Source organism: Oryx dammah, unplaced genomic scaffold (assembly GCF_014754425.2).
Source record: "Oryx dammah isolate SB20612 unplaced genomic scaffold, SCBI_Odam_1.1 HiC_scaffold_17, whole genome shotgun sequence".
NCBI classification, from domain to species: Eukaryota; Metazoa; Chordata; class Mammalia; order Artiodactyla; family Bovidae; genus Oryx; species Oryx dammah.
The window spans coordinates 49736883-49761420 of NW_024070201.1; the positions used below are offsets into that span (position 1 = coordinate 49736883).

General features: G+C 43.9%; 1 protein-coding gene across 1 annotated transcript in view; it reads right to left on the minus strand.

Annotated features, from left to right (window-relative positions):
• The window catches only part of CLPB (caseinolytic mitochondrial matrix peptidase chaperone subunit B), a 142943-nt gene that overhangs the window by 76243 nt on the left and 42162 nt on the right, over positions 1-24538 (minus strand). The window contains exon 4 of the mRNA XM_040258766.1: positions 13451-13554. Coding sequence (XP_040114700.1) covers positions 13451-13554 — 104 coding nt within the window. The remainder of the gene's footprint in view (positions 1-13450; positions 13555-24538) is intronic.

The following is a 24538-nucleotide window of genomic DNA, read 5'->3' on the forward strand; positions in this document are numbered from 1 at the left end:
CCATTCTAATTCTCAGGGACGGATGCCAGAGGAGCAGCCCTCCGCCAGAGGCCAGGGGCGGCAGCCGGGAGGAGCTACCCCACGCCCGAGGTCAGGGGCAGCGGCGGAGAGGAGCAACCCCATGTCCAAGGAGCGGCGGCCACGCTGGCGCAGGAGGGCCGAGAGGAGCTACTTCAAGTTCAAGGTCAGGAGGGGCGGCGGTGAGGAGATACCCCTCGTCCAAGATAAGGAGCAGTGGCTGCGCTTTGCTGGAGCAGCCGTGAAGAGATACCCCATGTCGAAGGTAAGAGAAACCCAAGTAAGACGGTAGGTGTTGCGAGAGGGCATCAGAGGGCAGACACACTGAAACCATAATCACAAGAAAGATGCAAGGCTGGCCAAACCCATCCCATTTCCAAATGCCTGATCCCACTCTAGGGAAGCCAAGGATGTCTGGGCACCAGAATGTTCTCCCCAAATCCCATGTGTAGAAAGTTAAAGCAAAGACCCCTAAGACACCAAGTCCTGGGATACTGGAGACCTCTAATGTCTCACTCAAACTTCCTCTCCCTGCCAAAATCCAACTTAAATTAGGTCTTCCTGTACCATATACTCTAGTCTGCTTCCCCTTGTTTATCCAGCAAAGTACTGCATACTTTCCATGAGCTGGGCCATGGCAATAAAGAGGCCCTACCCTGAAGAGCTTATAAATGCTGCAAATAACACTGAAAGAATCTTTTATGAAGTATCGCTGAAAGGGAAGAGTTCAGAATACTGAGCTGGAAAGACCTGGATTCTAAACCTGGTGATGCTGGAAAATTATTCCAGACCTCTGAGCTTCAAATTTCTCCCTGATAAAATGGGAGCACTGATATTTATAAATTGTATTGCTGTGAATATTGAAATGATGTGATACAGTGAGGGGCACAGGAAATGACTATACCTAGGAAACAGTACAAACATGTAATTTTCAAACTAACATATCCTCCCCTGTTCTGTAACCTGTAATATATCCACATTCCCCTGTTGACTTTCAGAGGTTCTCCTACCTGGTCCTAATGTCTCTAAATAAACTGTTAACTCCTCCCTTCCTGCTAGTGAGAACTCCCCACCGCCATGAAAGGATCCTACCATGAATCCTCAATATGCAGCACTGTGTATCAGAAAGAGCATAAAGGTCAGAGTCAGTCAGACTGGTAAGCAAAACTCACTGTATGACTTTGATCAGATTAACATCTCTGAGAATCTGTTTTCTCATCTGCAAGATAGAAATCATCACCCTATCTCACAAGACTGAACAGCAAAACCAATTTAAAAATGGGAAAAGAATCTGAGAAGGTATTTCTCCAGAGAAGATATACAAATGGCCTAAAAGCACATGAAAAGGTGCTCAACATCATCAGCCATCAGGGAAATGCAAATCAAAACCATGAGATACCACATCACATCCACTAGAAAGGTTACAGCAAAAAAGACAGGCAATAACAAGTGCTGTTGAGGACGTGGAGAACCTGGACCCCTCATGCATGACTGATGGGAATGTAAAATTGGTGCTGTAACTCTGGAAAACAGTCTCGTAGTTCCTCAAAGGGCTAAGTATTGAGTTACTATATGAGCCAGCAATCCTATATATACACCCAAGAAAATAAAAAACACTATGTCCACACAAAAACTTGCACAAAAACATTTACAGCAGCATTATTCATGATAGTCAAAAGTCAAAAGATCCAAACTGTCTCTCAGTTGATAAGTGGATAAACTAAATGTGGTATAGCCATCAATAGAATATTATTCAGCAATGAAAGGAATGAAGTATTGATACATGCTACAACATGGACGAAAAGAAAACAAGTCAAAAAGAATTCAGCCACAAAAGATCACATATTGTATGATTCCATTTATATGAATTGTAAATCTATGGAAACAGAAAGTAGATTAGTGGTTGTCTAGAGCTAGAGAGAGTTGAGAGAAGTGGAGAATTACTGATAACGGGTATGAGGTTTCTTTATGGGGCGAATGAAAATGTTCTAAAATTGTGGTAAGAGCAGCACAGTTCTTGTGAATATACTATAAACCACAGAATTACACACTTTAAACGAGTAAACTATGTGGTATGTAAATTAAATCTCAATAAAGCTGTTCTATTAAGAAGTGTAAGGAACCAAGCACACTGCCTGGCATGTACTAACGTGCAATACATGGTAATAAATTTATTATTGTGCCCTTTCCTCTTCTTTTAAAAAAATCTATGTATTTATCTGCCATGTTTATTTTTGGTTGCACTAGGTCTTTGCTGCTGTGTGGGCTTTCTCTCGCTGTGGCGAGCAGTGGCTGTTCTTCCTCGTAGTGCTCAGGCTTCTCTTGTTGCAGGGCACAGGCTCTAGGGTATACGGGCTTCAGCAGTTGAAGCACATGTGCTCAGTAGTTGCAGCTCACAGGCTCTAGAGCACGGGCTCAGCAGTTGTGGCGCACAGGCTTAGCTGTTCCACAGCATGTAGGATCTTCTCAAAACAGGGATCGAACCCATGTCTCTTGCACTGGCAGGTGGATTCTTAACTACTGTACCACCAGTGAAGTCCCCCTTTCCTCTTTCTGATGCCACTCTAACCATGGACAGAACCACCTCTTATGGTAACACTGTAGGACAGGTCAGGCTCATTGCAGAGAGCCCATTTTATACTTAGTGGAGGGTCACAGGTGAGTTCTGAAGGCTAATATCCCAGGATTAAGAGTCATGTGTGTGTGTTTAAAACTCAGAGTAAAAAGGAAATAATGGCCTCCATTTACTGAGCACTTACTATGTGCCAGGTGCTGTGTGAGGAACTTTACAACTATCTTCCGTGAGAGAATCACACTGGGCTATTATTCTTATTTAGTAAAAGAAGTTGGCACTTAGAGAGGTTATGCAGCTTATTCTGGCCATGGTGGCAGTCAATAACCAAGCTAGTTCGTTAACCTCCAAGGCTTTTACTCTCTTCTCTATGTGATAGCACAGCTTCACTATTTCTTCCTTTTGTTCATCTACGTTTTACCCATTCTTTACAACTCAAGAAGTCTGATTTTCCCTGATCTCCCTCTCCTCTCTGCCTTCTAGTATTGTGCAGTCCACATCAAATTAGTTAACATTTTCTCTTACATAATCTTTTGTATTTTCATACTGTTTCATGCATACACTCTTGAGCATTGCAGGTGTTCCATAAATACTTCTCTTCAAGTAGAAAAGAGGATCTTGAAAGACCCTATGTCTTACAGATCTCTTTGACCTTCACCTAGAGAATGGTCATCTAGGCTGGTCTATGGCTGGAGGGCTAGACCCCACTTAAAAATAGTTCTCACAAACACCATGCTCCCTGCCCACAGACTAGAAGATTTTTCCTTAAGAACAGGACCCTGTTTACCTCATTATACCTTATCATAGTATAACATGAGACCTGACACAGCAGAAGCTCAGAAAGGTTTGATGAACTAAAGAGAAGACTGGGCTAGCACTTACTCTCTTGGAGACACATCAAGGGCAGCCTTCCCATGTAGGGACCCCCAAGCCCATCTTCTCTCATCCCAACGAAGAGGAGGGGGAGAGCAGGAAGGTTGGCCTGGAACCTTAAGATGAAAGGTTGCTGACCCTCCCTGTGACCCCAGACAGTCAGTGTGGCATCCTCTCTGGCCTAAGACACTCATCTGACCACAGACTCAGGTAGAGCTTTCCAGAGCCCATGTCTCACCTGCACATAACCAAAATCTAAACGTGGGCAAACTCTTAGGAATCTGTTACCTGTTATCTGTTATACTGTTAGCTAGAGACCCACCAACACTTCCACCACTTCCCATCTCTCTTAATCCGTCCTGGTATCTAGAGCCCTGTGATTTGTCCTATAATTACCCTGGGCTCACCATCTCCCATCCTCCTGCCCCTACTCTGATCCTGACCAAAGCAGGATTCTTCCAGGTCTGGAGATCTTCTGGGCAGGGCCACAATAAGAGGAAGGAGCCTGTCCCCTTTGCCAGCTATGCTACTCAGTTGGCCAAACTTGGTCCCTGTGTGCTCCCCATCTCTACACTTGCTTGCCTCTCTTCTGCCTTTTCTTCAAGATGCTAAAAACTTGCAATAAAAAACAAATACAAAATGCTGTAATTAATAGCCAATTCCAAGTCAACCCAGCATCTCTACTAATAAACCTCAACACTTGCAAAAAGAACAATAAATTCTGCACCTCTCTGGTTCTGGGGTGGTCTCTTATATACACTCGGTGTGTGTGTATGTACGTGGGTAAGTATGTCTACATATATATTTATTTCCCTTTATTTCCCATCCAGGGAGGGGCAGAATAATGAACTGCGTGCGTCAGGGAAGATGAATCTGAGATACTAGGGAGCAGTGCAGTAAAAAGATTAAAGTGTTATTATTGTTGGGTTTTTTCCCCCATGGTCCATTGTGACAGCTCGACCGTCATCTGTAAAAAATGTCTCGGCGAGAGATAATCATCGGAAACTCAATAAAGCGTCAGGGGGAGCCTCAGCCCCCATCAATCACTGGGTGCCTGGAAAATTTCAGCTCTCTGTCTCCCTTCCTGCTATCCATATAAATGTCTCTAATATATTTTGTGTGGTGTGTGGGACCCACCCCTGATTTGGAACTTTTGATGAAAAAATATTTATATACAAAATATGTAAATCAGTTAAAAATTGCAAGACTATAGTTCTTTGCCACCCCATCCCATTTTTGCCTTACTTTTTTTTATAAATGCATCAAATTTATTCTTTTTAATAAAACATGTCAACTAGTCTATCTCCTCCTAGTCAAACATATATATAGATTTGGAGGGCTAAAAGGATGGGAACAATTAACCTAACTGGCTGCTATACTTAATCCTGAAGTTGGCCAAAAGGCCTAATGGATATAGTGCATTGTCCATTCAAGTGACTCTACAGGGGCTGACACTACTGAGAAATGACTTGTAGAACCACTGGTGCTGAAGGTGTGACAAGGCTCTGACGATGACGAGGCAGAGGCAGGGATGTTATTAAAAATAATAACTTGCCCAAATAGCTTTGGGCCTGGCAGATCCCCAAATTTGCCAAGACTTTGGACAAGTCAGAGGTTTTGAGCCAAGTGTGGGGCACATATTGGCTGACATGGGTGCTGGGTTCTCTAAAGAGCATGAGATGGTTCTGCTGGCACTTGACATCATCTTTCTGCCTCAGTTTCCCTCAGTGCCTACATCACAGGGTTACTGTGAGCTTGCAATAAATTAAGTACCAATATATGTAACCTGCTGCTGCAGCTATTATCATCATCTTATTATTATTATCACTTTCCCCCTGCTTCTCTACCATGAAAGGAGTCAGTTCCTGTAGTACCCTCTCCTCCAGGACCTGCAAGGCTCCTCTCTGCCTAAGAGATTAAGTCCAAGCAACTGGATCTGGCCCCAGCCTACTGACTTTAAAGCAGCACCTTTACTGCTCATTACCCTCTAAAATGAATCTTCTGCTGTATGGATGCTTCACTCCAACAAGTTTACTTGCTGCCCTGAAAAAGATTTTTTCCATCTCCCACCTCTGAAAATTCTGGACATAATACAGGCCCTTCTCTGAAAAAAGTGAAAGTGAAAGTCACTCAGTCATGTCTGACTCTTTGCGACCCCATGGACTATAGTCCACAGAATTCTCCAGGCCAGAATATTGGAGTGGGTAGCTGTTCCCTTCTCCAGGGGATCTTCCCAACCCAGGGATCGAACCCAGGTTTCCCACACTGCAGGTGGATTCTTTACCAGCTGAGCCACCAGGGAAGCTCACATCCTTCTCTGATTACACGCAATTCACACTCAGTTGCTATAAAACTCAGTTGTTCTATAAAACCTTCTTACACTTCAAGGCTCAAATACCATTTTATTTCCTGAAGCTTCAGACAGACTCTCTCCTTTGAGCTCTGATAGTCCTTGTTATCAGCATCTCTGACTGGAACCTTGTCAAACATAGTCTTGGTTGTGTCATCAATCTTTATTATTATTATTGCCAGCACCTTATATGTGTATGATACCTTGTATTTTCTCAAGTACTTAATAAGTATTTTAATTTGATCTTCGTAATAAGGCTATAGTATAGAATATATTATTCTCTACAGAAGAGAAAATCAAGGCTCAGAAAGATAAAGAGAATTGCCCAAGGTCACACCGGTGATGGCCAAGCCATTCCTTGAACTTGAAGATAATGTTTGGCTCTTCACAGATAACAGTTTGCTACCAGTGAAGGCTGTGGTAGAGACACTGCAGCATTTGGAAGGCTGTGTCAGAGACACTGAATAAAGTTTTATAAGAGTATGATGATGATAATGATGATGATATAAAAACAGAAATTTACATTAATGGAATTCCTCCTATGTTCTAGGTTTTAGGCTAAGGATAAACATACTACTTCTAACTCTCCCACTAATGTTTATTTTACAAATAAGGAGACAGAGCCTCTAAGAGGTACAGAAAATTGCCCTAGGTATCACAGCTATTAAGTGTTCTGTACACCCATAATACCATGCTTAAGCACACAGACTCTTTAGGAATGAAACTTAAAGTGAAAAAAAGAGTCTCTTCCAGCGAGAAGGTCCAGATGAATTTTTTAAAAGCAGTTCAAGCATAAATAGCCTAGATCATCTACTCAAAGAGTGGGAGCCTGTTAGAAATGCAAAATTTCAGGCCCAACCCCAGACACACTGAATTAAAATCTCAGGATCTGGGAATGGGGCAGGAATCTGTGTTTTTGACAAGCTACATCTATGGTGTAAAAAATCTTATTCTCTATAGTTGAGAAAATCAGGGCTGAGAGAGATAGAGAATTGCCCAAGGTCACACAGGTGATGGCCAAGCCACTCTTTGGACTCTGAGATAGGTGATTCTTATATCCTTGGGACCATTATTATTCCCATTTGAGTTTGTCTCCAAGGGCACAGATTCTCTCTGCTGTGCCTGGGTAGGGCTGGGCATGCAGTGGGTGCTGGGTGTTAACTTCTATTGAATAGATGAGCTAAGGTAAGACTACCCCTTAGCAATGTCCTGGGGAGAGGGAAAAATACTATAGAGAGCAGTTCCATTACCGCCAGTGGGGACTCCTAGCCATCTCCTGAACTCCAGGGCACTTGTCCACTGGTTTGTGATGTGCCAGCTTGCATCGTCCTGTCCCCCATCTGAAGACACAGAGATGGGGAGGTCAGCTGGAGCAGGCCAGGACCTGCAGCCCTTGGAGCTATGGGAAGAGGGCCACCCAGGCTGGGGGTGGGGTTAGGGTTGGCCTTGGCAGGTCCAGCTGGGCAAAGCAGGGCCCTATTCCAGGAAGGGCCCTGTGCCAACCCAGCTTCTGCACAACTCATCTTTATTCAGCCACCACTTGGAGCTGAGAAGAGAAGCTGATTTATAGCCTGCTCTGGCTACGTTTCTGCCGTGTTTTATTGTTTTAATTGTGTATATGAGAGGCGCTCAGAGTGCTTGCGTGCATTTCTGACAGCCCCAGACACCCAAGGTTTATAACAGTTACTTACAAGCAGCCAGGGGCATCCCTGACTGGGTGACTTGTTTACTGTTACCACTAATTTACTGCCTCCTCCACCTGAGGATGGGGGCCCATACCCAGCATCCAGCTACAAGTGGGACTCTCCTAGATTTGGGCTCAAGGCACTGCATAGAATGTCAGGATCAGGGGATGAAGTGGTAGAGAAGCAGCCGTGATCTCCAAGCTCCCCTCCACGTGTCCCCTCTGTGCCTTTGCTCAAGCGTTATCCCTGCTTAGAATATCTTTTCTTTTTTTTGTCCTCTCTCCACTATCCAAAGCCCGGCTCAAATCTTACTTCAAAGCACATTACCTGCTCTGAAGATAAGCCTAAAGTTTCTAGAACCTTGGAAATCACATGGCTGACAGGAACCTGGAAGCAATATAATCTAATGACCCTTTACAGAATCCCTGATGGGCAGCCAGCCAGCCTCTGTCAGTACCCCTTGAGTGGTGAGTTGCTCAGTACCTCTATGGCAAATTTCCTGCCTTTCATTGAGCCAAGACTCAACTCCACAGAGAAATATTTCATATGCTATGTGCTTTACATGTGATTATTTCTAGTCATTCAAACGACTCTTTAGGATGGGTATTGTTATCCCTATGTTATAGATGAGAAAACCAAAATTCAAGTGGCTTAAGGTCACACGACTGGTGACAGAGCTTAAGTGAACCATAACGTCCTGGCTCTGAAGCCTAGCCTTTCTCCAGGTTATCACTGTGCCTCTGAAGATGCCATTCCGAGAGCTGAAAAGAAGAGAATAGTCAGCCAATAAGGCCAACGGCCTTATTGCACCAACACCTGCACCCACAGCCCTGCTCTCTACCCTGAAACACCAACTCTGACAAGAGTAGAAGACACTGTAACATGCCAGCTGAGCAGGCTTCTTGCTAGAGAAATACCAAATATCAAACAGGAGAAGCAGTTCACCAGGAATGGTGAACGAGGCAGCTGATAGCAAAGCCTCAGCAGCAAAGAGGTTTCTTTTCTCTCTAGGCTGTGCCCATTCTGAGCAGGCAGGACAGACACAGAGCACCTGAGAGAAGAAAACCAGGCAACTGCTCCAACACCTTTCGGTCTCCTTGCCTGGATCCTCGTTCCTCCCCACATCTTAAACGCTGGTATCCTGAGTGAGGGACTTGTCCTCCTATCCCTTTGCTTTAACTCCTTTCTTCAGGCAGTTTCAGTCACATTAATTATTTTAACTACCAAGCCAATGCTGCCAGATGTCTTTGAACTCCAGACCGACTCATCCAATGGTTCGCCCAAAGCAGAAACCAAGGTGACAGGTGCCTCCTTTTCCATCAATTCCCACATTCCACCGAATACTTAATATCCTCCTAATATTTTTGAAGGTCTATTTCTCTCCACTCCCAAATATTTCTTTTAGAAATCCCCAGAAGTGAGAAGTGCATTTTGAGGGACAGGAGCATGGTTTCTCATCCAGTTCTCAAAGGGATCAAAACATTAAGAACCACTGCTAACCTCTCATCTCCAACTCATCCCATCCCCTGAGAACAGTCCATCTAAACTGTTAATGTAAACTGAGCATTCCCCTACTTGAAATCCTTCAATGGCCTTTAGAAAACACTATGAGCTCCCTAGAATTGCCTTACAGGGTCCTTCCCACGTAGAACCCTGCCTCCTACTATGGTCTTACTTCTAGCTGTTCTTAGTACTGTGGCAGATGATTCCACCTGCTATCACTTAGCCCTTATCTCTGCATGTGTTGTTCCTTCTGCCTGGAAAGTCCATCCAGCTTAGCCTGCCTGGCAGTCTCTGACTCAACCTTAAGACTCAATTCAAAGTCACGTACCCTGTGACACTTCCCAGACACCAGTCTGCCCTCAGGAAGAGGGCATCACTACCTATACAAGTGCTACCTATATCCTTTGTACGTCTATCTACCTTTGCATTTATCACTCTGCACTGTGATGCCTGTTCATAGGTCTGTCTTATTACTTGACTGAGAGAGCAGATCATATATATTGAGGGACTAGATCATATATATTCCTTTTAATTTATTCCCAGCATCTGGCAGAGTGCCTGGCACTCAGGAAGTACATGCTCAATTATAAGTGAACCAGATTAATAAGCAATTTTAACTGTAGAATACTTTATGATTCACACATCACATCTCTTCAACTTCACAATAATACTGAAAAAGTAGACAAGGGATATATTACAGGGGTTTAGGGAGGTCTTGCCAAAGTCAAACTATAACTCAACACTTCCCTTCAGTACCGACCACAGACTGAGCCCCACAGAAATATCTATTAGAAATTTAGTGAACTAGATGGCACTGACTCTATGCTCCAATACTGAAGAACTTTCCTATGAATTTGCCTACACACACTCTCGGCAAGGGGCTTGTAACTCTTCTCCTTAACCTCCTCACATATCACCAGGTCAGGTAGTTTCCCATGAAAAAGTCAATCCAATTAAAAAAAAAAAAAAAAAAGGACTCTTTTGCTTTTGTCTACTTCCTCAGTGAAAATGACCCTGAGCTGGGTACAGTGACTTGCATACACTGCGCAATCAATAAATACTGGTTGAATGGATGAATGAATGAGATATTTCTAAACGGGAAAAGGAAAGAAAAGTATGTTTAACAAGGAGCTAAAGGCTTAGGCTGGTAAGGAGAGGAGAACTCTGAGATGATTATAAAGGGCTGTCACTCTCCAGGTTCAGAGTCAGAAAGCAGAGCACATGAAATCCAAGTGCAAGTACATCCACACTGACACACCAGGGAAAATTAGAGGAACTGTCAGAAAATCATGGCCAGCAAAGGCAGCCTGGAATTCAAAACAGAGAAAAAGCTACGAGTTAGATCTTGCAAGCCACAGAGCAGTGAACTTATGAATGATTGTTGATAGTTATTGCTTAAATCTAGAATTTTATATTTAATGGTTCTGAAACACTTAGGTGATTACTGGCACCAGTGTGGGTTTGCTAGGGATAATACAAAACCATGCCTGAATAACCTAACATCTTGCTGGGCAAGGATTCCTATGCAACAGATTAAGACAAATGTTAAACATGTTTTTATTTCAGCAATAAATCTGAGAGAATCTCTTACAATTTTGCAGACAAGATGGGAGAAATGGAGGCTAGAAAAGAAAGAAGTTTGGAGGATCTACAATTCTGACTGTTGAATAATGCTTCTAAATTTTTCTGATCATGAATGAGTTCCAGGGCTCTGTACTTAATAGAGTCCTCATAAACACTGTAATCAAAGACTGGCACATGAAGCGCATGATGGCAGGGGCCTTGCTTGTCTAACAGTGCTGAGACCAGTCCCTGCTAAACAGGAAAGTAATCAATAAAATTTTTTAAAATTACTTTTGAATAAGTAAATGAATACATAGAAAGCCTATTCACTAAATTTGCAGATCATATAAATTAAGAGATAGTTAATATTTCAATCTGCATTTTATGAGAGATATATTAGTCTGTTCCAGTATTTCTATTGCCCACCTACCTAGAATGTAGGCTGGCTAGCACAAGAGTTAAAAAAATTCAAAGGAGGTTGATTAAAAAGGCAAAGAAAGAGAAAGGAAGCAAGGAAGGGAGGGAAGGAGGGAGAAGGATAGAAGAGAGGATGGAAGGGAGGGAGGGAGGAAGGAAAGGAGAAAGGAAGGAAAGAAAAAAGAAAATATCTAAAACAAAGTCGGCAAACTACAGCCTATGGGCCAAATCCAGCCGGCTGCCAACTTTTGTAAATAAAGTTTTATCGGAACACATCCATGTACACTCATTTGTATATTATGTTCTATGCTACAATGGCCAAGCTAAATAGCCACAACTGAGACCAACTGGCCCACAAAGCTTTAAAATGGTTACTATCTGGCACTTGTCAGAAAAAGTGTGCTGACCATTGATCTGGAAGGCTGAATATGAGCATCAACCTGGAAAACTGAACACAAAGGTGCACGCATGCTCAGTCGCTTAAGTCGTGTCCGACTCTTGTGACCTATGGACTGCAGCCTGCCAGGCTCCTCTGTCCATGGCATTCTCCAGGCAAGAATACTGGAGCAGGTTGCCATGCCCTCCTTCAGGGGATCTTCCTGACCTAGGGATCGAACTCACGTCTCTTGCAACTCCTGCACTGCAGGTAGATTCTTTATCCACTGAGCCACCTGGGAAGCCCCAGAACATAAAGGTTCAAACTTGAAATGCAGGGGTGGGGACTGGTGTGGCAGCAGAGGCAGGACTAGATGGCTCCACAGTACTGAGATTCTGTGAAATCAAAAATGTTTACTGGGCGGTGTTTGGATCCCAAGAGCAGATGAGAAGGCCCTTGAATAGTTCCTTCCCTTCTACCTGGCCCTGCCCCTCAGCAAATGCTCCTCCTTGCTTTTCTGGTGAAAGCACCAGAACAGAAGATAGAGCTGAGGGTAGCAATGCTGCATCTGAGTGAATGGTAGACAGCCATTAAGCTGAGTTCCCACACTTCAGGCTGCAAATATAGGGCAAGTCTGGCACTCATGAAATTCTCAACTGCAAACAAAATGAATATAACTCCCCCAGCTCAGTGAGGAATCCAAGGTGGCACAGGTCACGGCCTGCACACTGAACTGTCAGCTCACGAGGAAAGAAAAGACATATGAGCAGATCAGAGTTCAAATAACCATATAAAAGGCTAAGATTTAGAGAACATTCAAAGGAGCAGCAGAGGACAGGTTGCAGAGAAGGCTCTGTGGAGGATCAGGCTACAGCAAGGGAGCATGACAGAGAAGAACAGGTTCAGAGGTAGAGAGGCAGGAGAGGGCAACTTCACACTTCACCTGGGTAGTAATGCTCTGCTGCTTTTGACATTTTTCTCATGCTACAGATATGAGAAACCTTGCTGGGGCATCAATGACACCTCCACCCTAGGCTACCACACACCCACATCAGTCTGCTGAGCATACTTCTCCCCTCTGCTGAACCTCCCCTCAGGTCAATGTTCTGACCCTCGAACAGTCAGCAAGGCTGTCTCTCCTGGCATCACTGCAAACTCTAAAGCAGCCTCAGCTTAGCTGTCCTGTTGCTGGAAAGTGAGGGGAATCTCAGGCTCTGTGAGTAAGCCAGGATAATGGGTGGGCAGCAAAGTCAATCTGGACAAGCAAAGCTCAAACGTAAAATATTCATCTCTGTCTGCAGTCAAATCAACCTGCCCTCTTCTCAATTCCACTTTCGAAAAACTACTCACCAGAGGCAATTCAGACTAACTTGCCCCGGTACCTTCCAACAGATGTGACCAAGCCCTGGTAAATGTGCACATTGGCTCCTTCCTCTGGAGACGTCCAAGCAGTCACCCACACAATACCCCACACGGCAATGATGACCACTCCATTTTACAAGCACAGACATCAAGGCACAGAGGAGGTCCACTCTTTGTCCTGGATCACTAAGTAAGTCAAGGGGCCAGTGCTAGAGAGAGGACTATATTCCACATACAGGAGGGGGAGAAAAAATAGTATTCAGGGTAGTGTGGAGGGACTGTGAGGCTAAGGGAACCGGTAAAGCCGGTTTCTAGTCCTGGGGCAGGGCTGGGGCAGGCTAAGTCCACAGGAAGTAGAGGAAGAATAAATCCACATTCCACACAGTTGCCTTAATTATCTTATGGAAACCTGCTTCATTGTCCACTCATCTGAGACTCCACAGGTTGAGGCACTTTTGGCAGAACACCAGTTAAAAGGTTTTCTTACCCCTCTCCTCAGTTATGAAATCAGGCCTCTATTTTATTCCCTAAGACCTGAAGTGACATAAATTACAGAGCCAGAGGGGGCTGTGAAGGGGATCTGCCCCAAGCCTTTCGGTTATCCGTGAGTCCCCAGAGGATGAGCGACTTGCAGGCTCTCACCTGAGGTGCTGGTAGAACTGGCACGGAGAACGGCTGCTGGAAGCCGCAGGGAGGAGAGCCCGCAGAACAGCACAGTAATCCACACTTACCTTCTAAAGAATGGATTCCCTGATCCTTGGCGGTCTTGTATACACTGCTAAAATCGTCCCCGAGGTTTGGGTCAGCACCAGCTGCAAGCAGGACCTGCACCACACTGGAAGAAATCAGACAGATGTAAGTGTCACAAACAGGAAAGGTCCAGGAAGTGAAGACTCTAATTCTGAGGCATGTTTAGGGATTGGCTCTGCCTCTGTTCACCTGAGTGGTACAGTGGAAAGAACATGAACTTTACAAGTATAGAACACAAGGGTAGGAAAGTTGGCTCTGATATGTTACTGGCTGAGAGGCTCTGGACAAGTTATCTAACACCTCCCTAAGGCTCAGAATCCACAACTATAAAATATGAAGTGTTTATTCAACAACTACTTATCAAATGCTTACTATGTTCAAGTCACTGTTCTAGGTGCTAGTGTCCATGACCTCAGGCAGCTTACAGCCTCTTCAGGGAAGGACAACAATTTACCATAAAATTCTAGCAAAGTGTGATGGAGGCTATGATGGGAAAAGTACCATGTATGGTGGGAAACCAAGGGAGGGGATCAAGAAAGGCATCCCGGGGAATGTGATATTAAAGACCTGAAAGGCTGAATAACCAGATCCAGGTTGGTGAAGTGGGAGGACCCAATGCATTCACAAATCTTGGGAGGCAAAAAAGAAAGTGAAGAAAGTGGACCTGGAGCAGAGGGTGTAAGGGGAAGAGAAGTGGGAGATGAGCTAAGCCACTGAAGGGCTTAAAGGGGAAGTGACATGGCAACCCAAGCTTTTCCTCCCCACTTATATCTGTACAAACCATATTGAAATATTAAACTGAAAAATGAAAGTCTTCTCTTATAGCTACCTCCTCAATCTAAATTCCAGGAGTAATTGCTATTTATAGTTTGGTGTGTTCTCTTCTAAATCTTTGCTATTCGAAGAATCACTCCTATAGCCAAGTGAGAATGGACTGAAGGGAGAAGGAGAGAGGCAGGAGGTTCCACAGTGAGATTAGATTAGGTGAATTTATAAAGCACCAACCACAGTGCTTGACCCAGGAAGTGCTCTGTATATGTTAGTTTCCCTTGTCTAATGTGATGTTCCTGCTAATACTTCCCCCCACTTTTTCTTCTAAAAAAAAAGGTTCATGTTCACTATAAGAAATTTAGAAAATACAGCTAATCAAAAATAAAAAACTGTTTTAGAATATATAACATCTTTCCAGTTTTTCCAATGTATGCACATTTTTATTTACAAAAAAATGGGGTCATATAAAAGTTCTTCCTAAACATATACATACCTCTTCCATGTATTATATAATTGTCTATGACATTGTTTTTAATGACTGCACAGTATTCTACCATAAGGCTTGTCTATACTTCATTTAGCCAATCTCCAACTATAAAATAATTATTTTGTAATATTTCTTTAACAATTTCCTCTGAATAAATTCCTAAGAAATGAATTTCTAGATCAAACCTATAAACATTTTGAAGATTTTTGATAAGTGTTACTAAATTGCCTTTCAGAAAGAATGTGATTTTTATTTCTACTATCAAAAGAAGAAGGATGAGAGTAACTATTGTACCTTCCTTTCATCAAAATGTGAGTGACTGAAGGTCACTCAGTTGTGTCTGATTCTTTGCAATAGTCCATGAAATTCTCCAAGCCAGAATGTGGGTAGCTTTTCCCTTCTCCAAGGGATCTTCCCAACCCAGGAATTGAACCCAGGTCTCCCGCATTGCAGGTGGATTCTTTATCAACTGAAGCCACAAGGGGAGCCCAAGAATATTGGAGTGGGTAGCCTATCCCTTCTCTAGCAGATCTTCCCAACCCAGGAATCAAACCAGGGTGGCCTGCAATGCAGGCGAATTCTTTACCAACTGAGTTATGAGGGGAGCCCTTTCATCAAATAGGGCATTTTTTTTCTTTTTCATAGTGTGTTAATCTGGGCACAGAAAATGTGTTAGACAGAAAATGGAATCACATCACTGTTTCAATTTGCATTTCTTTGATTACTAGTAAAGCTGGACTTAAAAAAAAAATTATTCTAGGGAATTCCCTGGTGATCTAGTGGTTACGATTTGGTGCTTTCACTACCAGGGTCTGGGTTCAATCCCTGGTCAGAGAACTAAGATCCTACAAGTCATGTGGTGACATGTCGCCAAATATAAATAAATAAAAATTTAAAATTACTCTAATTATTGTATCTATTAAAAAGCCAAACTGTAATTTTAGATTCTCTCTGTTGTTAAGTTTTTCAGTATCTGTAGTCAGTAGTGTTGTTGGTTTTCCCTGTATTAACTGGTTTGAATTTCATAACCTTCAACAGGCACAGGACCTGGCCCAATTATCTGCTGAATGGATGAATGAATTTCAGTAACTTGCATGTACACACATACACACACACACAGTCCTCATAGATAAGTAACATGGTCAAGTGAGTCTCCTGACTCTAATACCCCTCACCTAAAAAGATTTTAAGAATTACTTTTTATAGGTAATTTATCCAGGCTATGAATTATGATCCTCAAGAGAAATGAGAAGGGTCTCTAAACAGCTAAAATCCACATCTAAAAGTCAGATATGTAATTCACAGCAGACACTGTCAGGTTTTTAGTTGGAGACTATTTGCTTATCAGGTCAGTTCAGTCGCTCAGTCGTGTCCAACTCTCTGCGACCCCATGGACTGCAGCACACCAGGCTTCCCTGTCCATCACCAACTCCCAGAGCTTACTCAAACTAAAGTTCATCAAGTCGGTGATGCCATCCAACCACCTCATCCTCTGTTGTCCCCTTCTCCTCCTGCCTTCAACCTTTCCTAGCATCAGGGTCTTTTTAAGTGAGTCAGTTCTTCCCATCAGGTGGCCAAAGTATTGGGAGTTTCAGCTTTAACATCAGTCCTTCCAATGAATATTCAGGACTGATTTCCTTTAGAATGGAATGGTTGGATCTCCTTGCAGTCCAAGGGACTCTCAAGAGTCTTCTCCAACACCACAGTTCAAAAGCATCAATTCTTCGGCACTCAGCTTTCTTTATAGTCCAACTCTCACATCCATATATGACTACTGGGAAAACCACAGCTTTGACTAGACAGACCTTTGTTGGTTAAGTAATGTCTCTACTTTTTAATCTGCTGTCTAGGTTGGTCATAGCTTTTCTTCCAAGGAGCAAGCATCTTTTAATTTTATGGCTGCAGTCACCATCTGCAGTGATTTTGGAGGCCCAGAAAATAATATCTGTCACCGTTTCCACCGTTTCCCCATCTATTTGACATGAAGTGACGGGACTGGATGCCATGATCTTAGTTTTCTGAATGTTGAGCTTTAAGCCAACTTTTTCACTCTGCTTTTCACTTTCATCAAGAGGCTCTTTAGTTCTTCGCTTTCTGCCATAAGTGTGGTGTTAGCTGCATATCTGAGGTTATTGATATTTCTCCCAGCAATCTAGATTCCAGCTTGTGCTTCATCCAGCTCTGCATTTTCACACAATGTACTCTGCATATAAGTTAAATAAGCAGGGTGACAATATACAGCCTTGATGTACTCCTTTCCCAATTTGGAACCAGTCTGCTGTTCCATGTCCAGTTCTAACTGTTGCTTCTTGACCTGCATACAGATTTCTCAGGAGGCAGGTGTGGTGGTCTGGTATTCCCATCTCTTTCATTTTCCACAGTTTGTTGTGATCCACACAATTAAAGGCTTCGGTGTAATCAATAAAGCAGAAGTAGATGTTTTTCTGGAACTCTCTTGCTTTTTTGATGATCCAGTGGATGTCGGCAATTTGATCTCTGGTTCCTCTGCCTTTTCTAAATCCAGCTTCAATATCTGGAAGTTCTCAGCTCACGTACTGTTGAAGCCTGGCTTGGAGAATTTTGAGCATTACTTTACTAGCGTGTGAGATGAGTGCAATTGTGTAGCATTCTTTGGCACTGCCCTTCTTTGGGATCGGAATGAAAATTGACCTTTTCCAGTCCTGTGGCCACCGCTGAGTTTTCCATATTTGCTGGCATATTGAGTGCAGTACTTTCACAGCATCATCTTTCAGGATTTGAAATAGCTCAACTGGAATTCCATCACCTCTACTAGCTTTGCTCATAGTGATGCTTCCTAAGGTCCATTTGACTGCTTTCCAGGATGTCTGGCTCTAGGTGAGGGATCACGCCATCGTGGTTATCTGGGTCACGAAGATCTTTTTTGTACAGTTCTTCTGTGTATTCTTGCTACCTCTTAATATCTTCTGCTTCTGTTAGGTCCTTACCATTTCTATCTTTTATTGTAATTTACTTATATAGTTTACAAATAATTTGGAAAGGACTGTCATTAGTCTTCCTACTTCCCAGAAGATGAAAAGTTAAGAGGGTTCAAAAAGGCTGTTAGAGATGGGCAAACTAACTGCAGGCAATGAGAAAAATTCATGGCAAAGGATGCAGTATGGTACAGTGGTTATAATGCTGGCTTTAAAATCTGAGGCCGTGGTACAGATGGGCTTCTCTGGGGAAAATGGACAAGAATCTGCTTGTCAATGCAGGGGACACTGGTTCGATCCCTGGTCTCAGAAGATTCCACATGCCTCGGAGCAACTGAAGCCTGCGCGCCACCACTACGAGCCCACTTGCTGAAATTACTGAGACCAAATGCTGCCGCTACTGAAGCCTGCGCATCCAGAGCCTATGCTCCACAATAAGAGAAACCACTGCAAAGAGAAACCTGTGCACTGCAATGCAACGCAATGAAGAGCAGCCCCTGCTCATCGCAACTAGAGAAAGCCCACGCAGAGCAACAAAGACCCAGTGCAACAAAAAATAAATCAATAAATAAATTTTTAAAAATCTGAGTCAATACGAACATCAACATGAATAATGACATTAACAGACTATCACCCATTGTACACTAAGATTCCAAGAGTCCATATAGTCAATGGGGAGGAAGGGAAAGCTCTCTCTTTTTTTTTTTTTTACTGTAGAATAACAACTAATAAATGTAGAACAAATAGTGAAATTAGAAAATCACTCTGTATCATAATTATCAGATATTAAGAATATCTAGCTCATATGACTCTGTTAGTGCATAAAATGTGCTTTAATAGTGTATGACACATAATAAGTGCTCAACAGACATTAGTTATTATGACTGTGTACCCGACCCTATGGTTGGGCTATAGGAAAGTCAAGAGACTTATGAACTGACACACAAATAGTGAAGATGGTGTGACATTTTATAACAAGTACAGGGAAGCACTATCAGCTACTAACTATGTTCTTGGACAAATTATTATACCTCTGAAACTCTATATCCTTACTAGAATAATAGGGATTATGATGCCTCCCCCTTGTAAGTTATGAGATAAAAACTCTACAGTGCCTGGCACATCAAAGGAAATTCACAAATATGAGCTCTTTTCTCTGTGTCCATATAATCTTAGTGATAATTACATAGGCTGAAGTGGGCTCCAAATCTATACCCAGCACTCGTGCTGCCATAGCGCTGTGTTAAGAAGGCAGCTCTTCTGTATTCTACGCAAGTTAGCTTGTTTTAAAATTTAAGTGAGGAGGGTTTGTCGATCTAAACTCAAAGGGACATAATTTGGTTAATGCTCAGCTGCTATGTCCAATCACCATTCAATCACAACCCCTCCCAGGGCAGGCTGTCCCTCTAGGCATTTAGTGTCACTAACTGTGCTACCTGGGCCTCTCCAGGTTCCTGAGTATTGATTCCATCTGTCCAATTTGCAGGCTGTAAGACGTGTCCAAGCAACCAAGTATGCTACCCTTGGCCCCAGGGGGCAGACAGTGGTCTGGCAGGATGGGGAGAGGAGGAAAGTGATGAGGCTAGGCCCTGGGGCTGCTAACCCAATCAAAAGGAATGGGCAATTCACTTCACAAACTTGGAGGACAAGGAGGGTAAGCATCCAAACGAGTGACTCATTCTGCAACCTTGGAGAAGATGCCTTTCACTTTTCATAAATACAAAAGGCAGCAGCCCCACGGTGGAGTGGAGCTAGGACTAAAAGAACCATGGCTATTCTGTGGTCCAGAGTGGCACCAAACAACTTATCAGACAGCGGTAAGCTTTTTGTCCAAGAGCCATCTCATACGTAAAAAGCATTTGACCCAGAGTTCCATGGGGATCAGGTCTTTTTTGGAGAAGTCAGTCCAGATCAGCCTAAAGGACTACATGACTATAGTTAGCTTTGAAGACAAAAAGCACTTTGTGGACCTGTGGGATACAGCAGGGCAGAAATAGGGAAGGAGGCCAGCCGGGTAAGAGAAACCTAGGGCAAGGCTGGTGAGAACAGGTTTAGCAGCAGGTCAGGCCCAGGGAGTGCCAAGAAGTTCATAGTCAAAACAGAGCCAAGGGCCAGAGACCAGGCAGCAGAGATGTGAGGCAGAGAGCCAAAAGCCAGGTCATATGTTAAGGACTAGAGACAGAGGGAAACAGCAGACACAAAACAAGTCAACAACCAGAAACCAAGAAACACACTGGTATGAGGCCAAGGGAAGGCAAAAGAAGCAGACACCAGGAGCAGCAATGAGGAGACTTCGGAAATGAAGAGATTTTTGTCTCTTTGACATTTTTGTTTTTGCTGAAGCTGAAACAAATCCCCCAATTCAGAAATGTATCTGGGAGAAGGTGACATATAAGAGACGGTGAATTGGCCCACCTGGCTGACAAGGGGATTACCGAATCTGATGGTACAAAGGAAGGCAGGCACTGCTATTCAAGGTGATCCACCAAAGGATAACTGCAGCCGACTCTGTTCTGATGCTGGCATGATGGTTGTCACTTGTGAGGTTTGGGTTTAGGTATCACTACCTTAAATGTCAATAGCTGGTGTCAAACGGGTGGTACCTAGTATGGGCTAGGTCTTCATGGTTTTAATAGCTGGATTAAAGGGGGTAGGGTACACCATTCCACTCACTCATGTTTTTCTGTAACACACTCAAAGGAACTATGCTGACTACTCCACAGGTTCTCACTGGGCAAAGGCTTACAAACATCAGCAATTCTCCCAGCTAGCTCAGAACTTGGCCTCTGGTAGTCTGTGGAAAGACATGCCTACCAATGTCAGTATCAACTTCAAAGGCTAGAGATAATCTCCAGATACCCTACTTCCAATACTAACCTGGAAAGTCAGAGAATGTCTGCAGCCCAAGAGGATGGCGGTTTAGAATTGGCCTTTAGCGACTTGGCTCTGGTAGCAGTACATGCCTTCCTGTGTGTCCATCACAATCTATTCTGGTCTTACCTCTGCCCAAGTGAGCTGACTTACCAAAAAGACTGAGCTGTGTGAATACTGAAGGTGAAGGTTGTGAGGGATAGTATCCAGCTGACAGGCTGGCAGAGGAAGAGCAACAGGACTGAGCTAGCCAGGCTGGGGGGCTGGTGGGTACTGCAGGCCTGGAAATCTGATTAGTCAGAAATGGTCAGGTATTGAAGATTGGCCTCAGGTAGGGAGGAAAACGCAGGTCCAGAACCCAAGACCTGGGTAAGAGTTACACAAGTGAGTAGGAGTAGTGAGCTCTGAGTCTAGGCTGAGAGCTGTTTTCTTTCTACTTTCTTTTACTGCCTGCTGGTATAAGTATTCAATTTCTCAAGGGTACAATGGAGCTAAGTAGGAAGAAGACAGCAGTCTAATAATAAGAGCTAGCATTTGTATATATTTCCTACCCACCAGGTACTATTTTAAATATTAATACTTTATATATACTAACATTTAATCCTCCCAACAACCCTATGAGGGAGGTTAAACAGAAACCAAGGGGTAAGTAACCTGTCCAAGGTCACTCAAGTTGTAAGGAGCACAGGTGGGATTTAAACCAGGGCAGTCTGGCTACCAAGTCCATGTTCTTATCATTCAGCTATATTGCCTCTCACTTCCCTTTATGGACCCCCAGGTAGGTAACAGTCTGGAGGACTTGCCTCAATTCAAGTTTTAGCAACAAGGCAAGGATCAGGAAGTCCCACAGAAAAATGAGGCAAAAACACCCAGAGGAGGAAACAAACAAACAAGATGGTTAAGTATATGAAGAAATTCTCAAGCTCATTTGTGATCAAAGAAATGAAAAATTTTTTAAATGAGATAGCACTTTATTGGGAATTTGGGGTTGATACACATAAACTGCTGTATTTAAAACAGATAACCAACAAGGACTTGCTGTAAAAAAAATTTTTTTTAATGAGATAGCACTTTAAATTCAACATACTGACAAAAGTGAGAAAGCTGAAAAATACCCAGTGTTGGTGAAGGCATGAGGATCTTGGATTCTTCAGGCACTGCCTGGGGACAGACTGATGCAGCCATTCCAGATGTCATCTTGTACTTGACCCAATAACCCAGCACTTTGCTCCTGAGTATACGTATCTCAGAGAAATTCTTACACAGGTCCAAACATGGGAGATGTCCCCACACCTTTTGTGGCAGTAGGGAGTTGCAGGTACTCAAGTGTCCATCACTGAGGAAACAAGTGAGTTAAATGTGGTCTATAAAACACGACGCAGCAGTTAGAAGCAACAGGCTGGACACAAGAATGATGATTTTTAAAAAAGAGTTGAGGGGCTTCCCTGGTGGCTCAGTGGTAGGTAAAAAGAATGTTTGCCAGTGCAGAAGACATGGGTTTGATCCCTGATCTGGGACGATCCCACACGACATGGAGCAAGTAAAGCCCGTGCACCACAACTGCTGAGCCTATGCTCTGGAGCCCGCGAGCCGAAACCATTGAAACCTGGGTGCCTTAGAGCCTATGCTCTACAAGAAAAGAAGCCACTGCAAGGAGAAGCTAGGACACCACAACTAGAGAAAAGCCTGTGCCGCAACGAAGACCCAGCACAGCCAAAAATAAATAAAATTACTCAAAAAATTTAAAAGGGTCGGGTCTCCTGCCCTCATTTCTTCTGAAAGTTTATACCTTCAGGGAGTCTCTCAACTGCAGAACTTCTAATTCCTATGTTGATCTAGTGATCTTGGGGGCTGAAAAATTAAGGGCCCAGTGAAAACAGTGAACTCCCTGAAGTACACCAAAGAGCATCAGATATATTCCTCCTGCTGGGAGTGCCCCCCGCCACCCCACTTCCCCTTCAACTGGTTAGTGCTCACTCACCTTCAGGGCTCCTCAGTGACATAGTCATTAACTCAACTGAGGCCTCTCTGACTCTCAGCCCGGGTGCACGCCCTTCCTGCTTGCACAGAACCCAATTCTCACTCAAGTGGAAGGTGCTGCTCACCATATCATATTGTGATTGCTTGCCTATTTGTATTTACCTTTCCCAGTAGATCACAGGGCAAGGGCCATGTCTCAACCTTCTTTCCTAGCTTCTTGCCCAAAGCCTAGATCACAATAAGTGGTCAACAGATGCTTTCTGAATGACTGTATGAATAAATGAAATAATTCATTTGGTGAGAAACGAGGGAGAAAGGTGGAAGGCAACTGTCTTAGCCCTTCCCAGCCTTCTCCCACCTGAGGGTCCAAACTGGGTTGCAGTCAGCTTAGCTGTGGAAAACATCCCCATCTTCCTCTCCTGAGCACCAGACCCTTCCCGACTTACACCAGGCAGTTCCCAAACAAAGATGAGGAAATGAACCGGAGGGTGGTCTCTAGGTTGCAACTCCTGAGACTCACAGAAGTCCCTCTGGAGCAAGAGCCCCCACAAGGCATGTTTTACTTCGCTGATTAGGCTGTAATCAGATTAGGGGTGGACGCACCCTTAGGAAGTTGGCTCATATGGACCTTGATGAGCTCCCATTTTCAAGACTGTGGGGCATCACAAAGCTCGAGAGGGCAGTTGCATCGATTGGCTTTCTGCTCTCAGTGGCCGGAGGGGCTTTGGGTCATCACACTGTTTAGGAAAGACGGAGGAAACCTGTGGTGTGAGCCGAGGCCTAGGCTGGGCCCGACACGTGTCAGAGACGGTTGGCGAGCAGCTGGAGCTGGTGAAGCAAGAAGGGCAGTGATCCCAGCTCCAGGTCGTCCCCACACAATGTGGAGCTTCTGGAGAGGCTCCTCTGACTCCCCCTCCCCTTTACCCCCCACATCCAAGCACAGGGTCACCGTGTCCCAAGGAGAAGACAAAGAGTTGACCTATTCTCAACTCAGCGTACACCTCTGTAAGGGGAGGAAGCAAAGAGGTCACAGTTCAGGAGGTTTGCTGGAAGTCAAATGAGCTGTGGCTCATTCAGTCTACTGGCCAGTCTATGGGAGGTCAGGAAAGCAGAGTGGCCGGCCAAAGGCACACGTTGAATCTAGAGATCCTGGGGGGGGGGGGGGGCGGGGGATGAACGGGGGGGGGGGGGCGGGTAGTGGGGAAATAGGAGGGCAGTTTTCTTTTCTTCTTTTTTTGGAGGATGGGGTGCAGTTTTCTTTTTAAAGCCAGCTTCCTTGGGAAACAAACTAAAGATTAGGTAGGAAGCAAGGTACCTGTGTAGAAAACGTGTCCCAGTTTTCTTGAATGAGGATGATATTTTATTTACTTCCCTCGAAAGGCAAAGATCAATAATCATAATAAAGCAGCCATAGAGGGTGGAGCACTTTACATTTACTTTTACATTTACTACTCCAGATCATTATAACCACTTGCAATGAGGTACCAGTCAATTTTATAAATGAATAAACTGAGGCTCAGCAAGATAACATGAGCTGTCCAAGTGTACATGTTAAATAAACACAGGAAACAAGATTCAAATTCATTACTATCTGGTGCACATTCCCCTAAACCACACTGGTTCTCACCCACCCGACCATCTATTAGTCCATCCTGACATCCCATAGTTGCTGGGCTCTTACTATGCACCAGGGACAGTGATATTTTCAGACAGTCATAAAGCTAGCTGGGTTAATAAGAGGGAATCTGATTTAGATAGACAAGGGTCAAAAATCAATAGTGGGCTCAGACAAGGTGAGATAATTTGGGCAAAGCTCAAGGAAGGTATGACACGTTAAGCGGGCCACCAAACCAAGATTATCCATTACAGGGTTTCCAGGACAATCACAATTTCACACTCTTCACCTAGTTCTAAACACAGGTCCCTACCTTTCAATCTGTGGTTCATAATACTCGGTTGCCAAACCAATGGGCCAGAGAGGTCAGGCCCTGGTTATTAGGGATTCT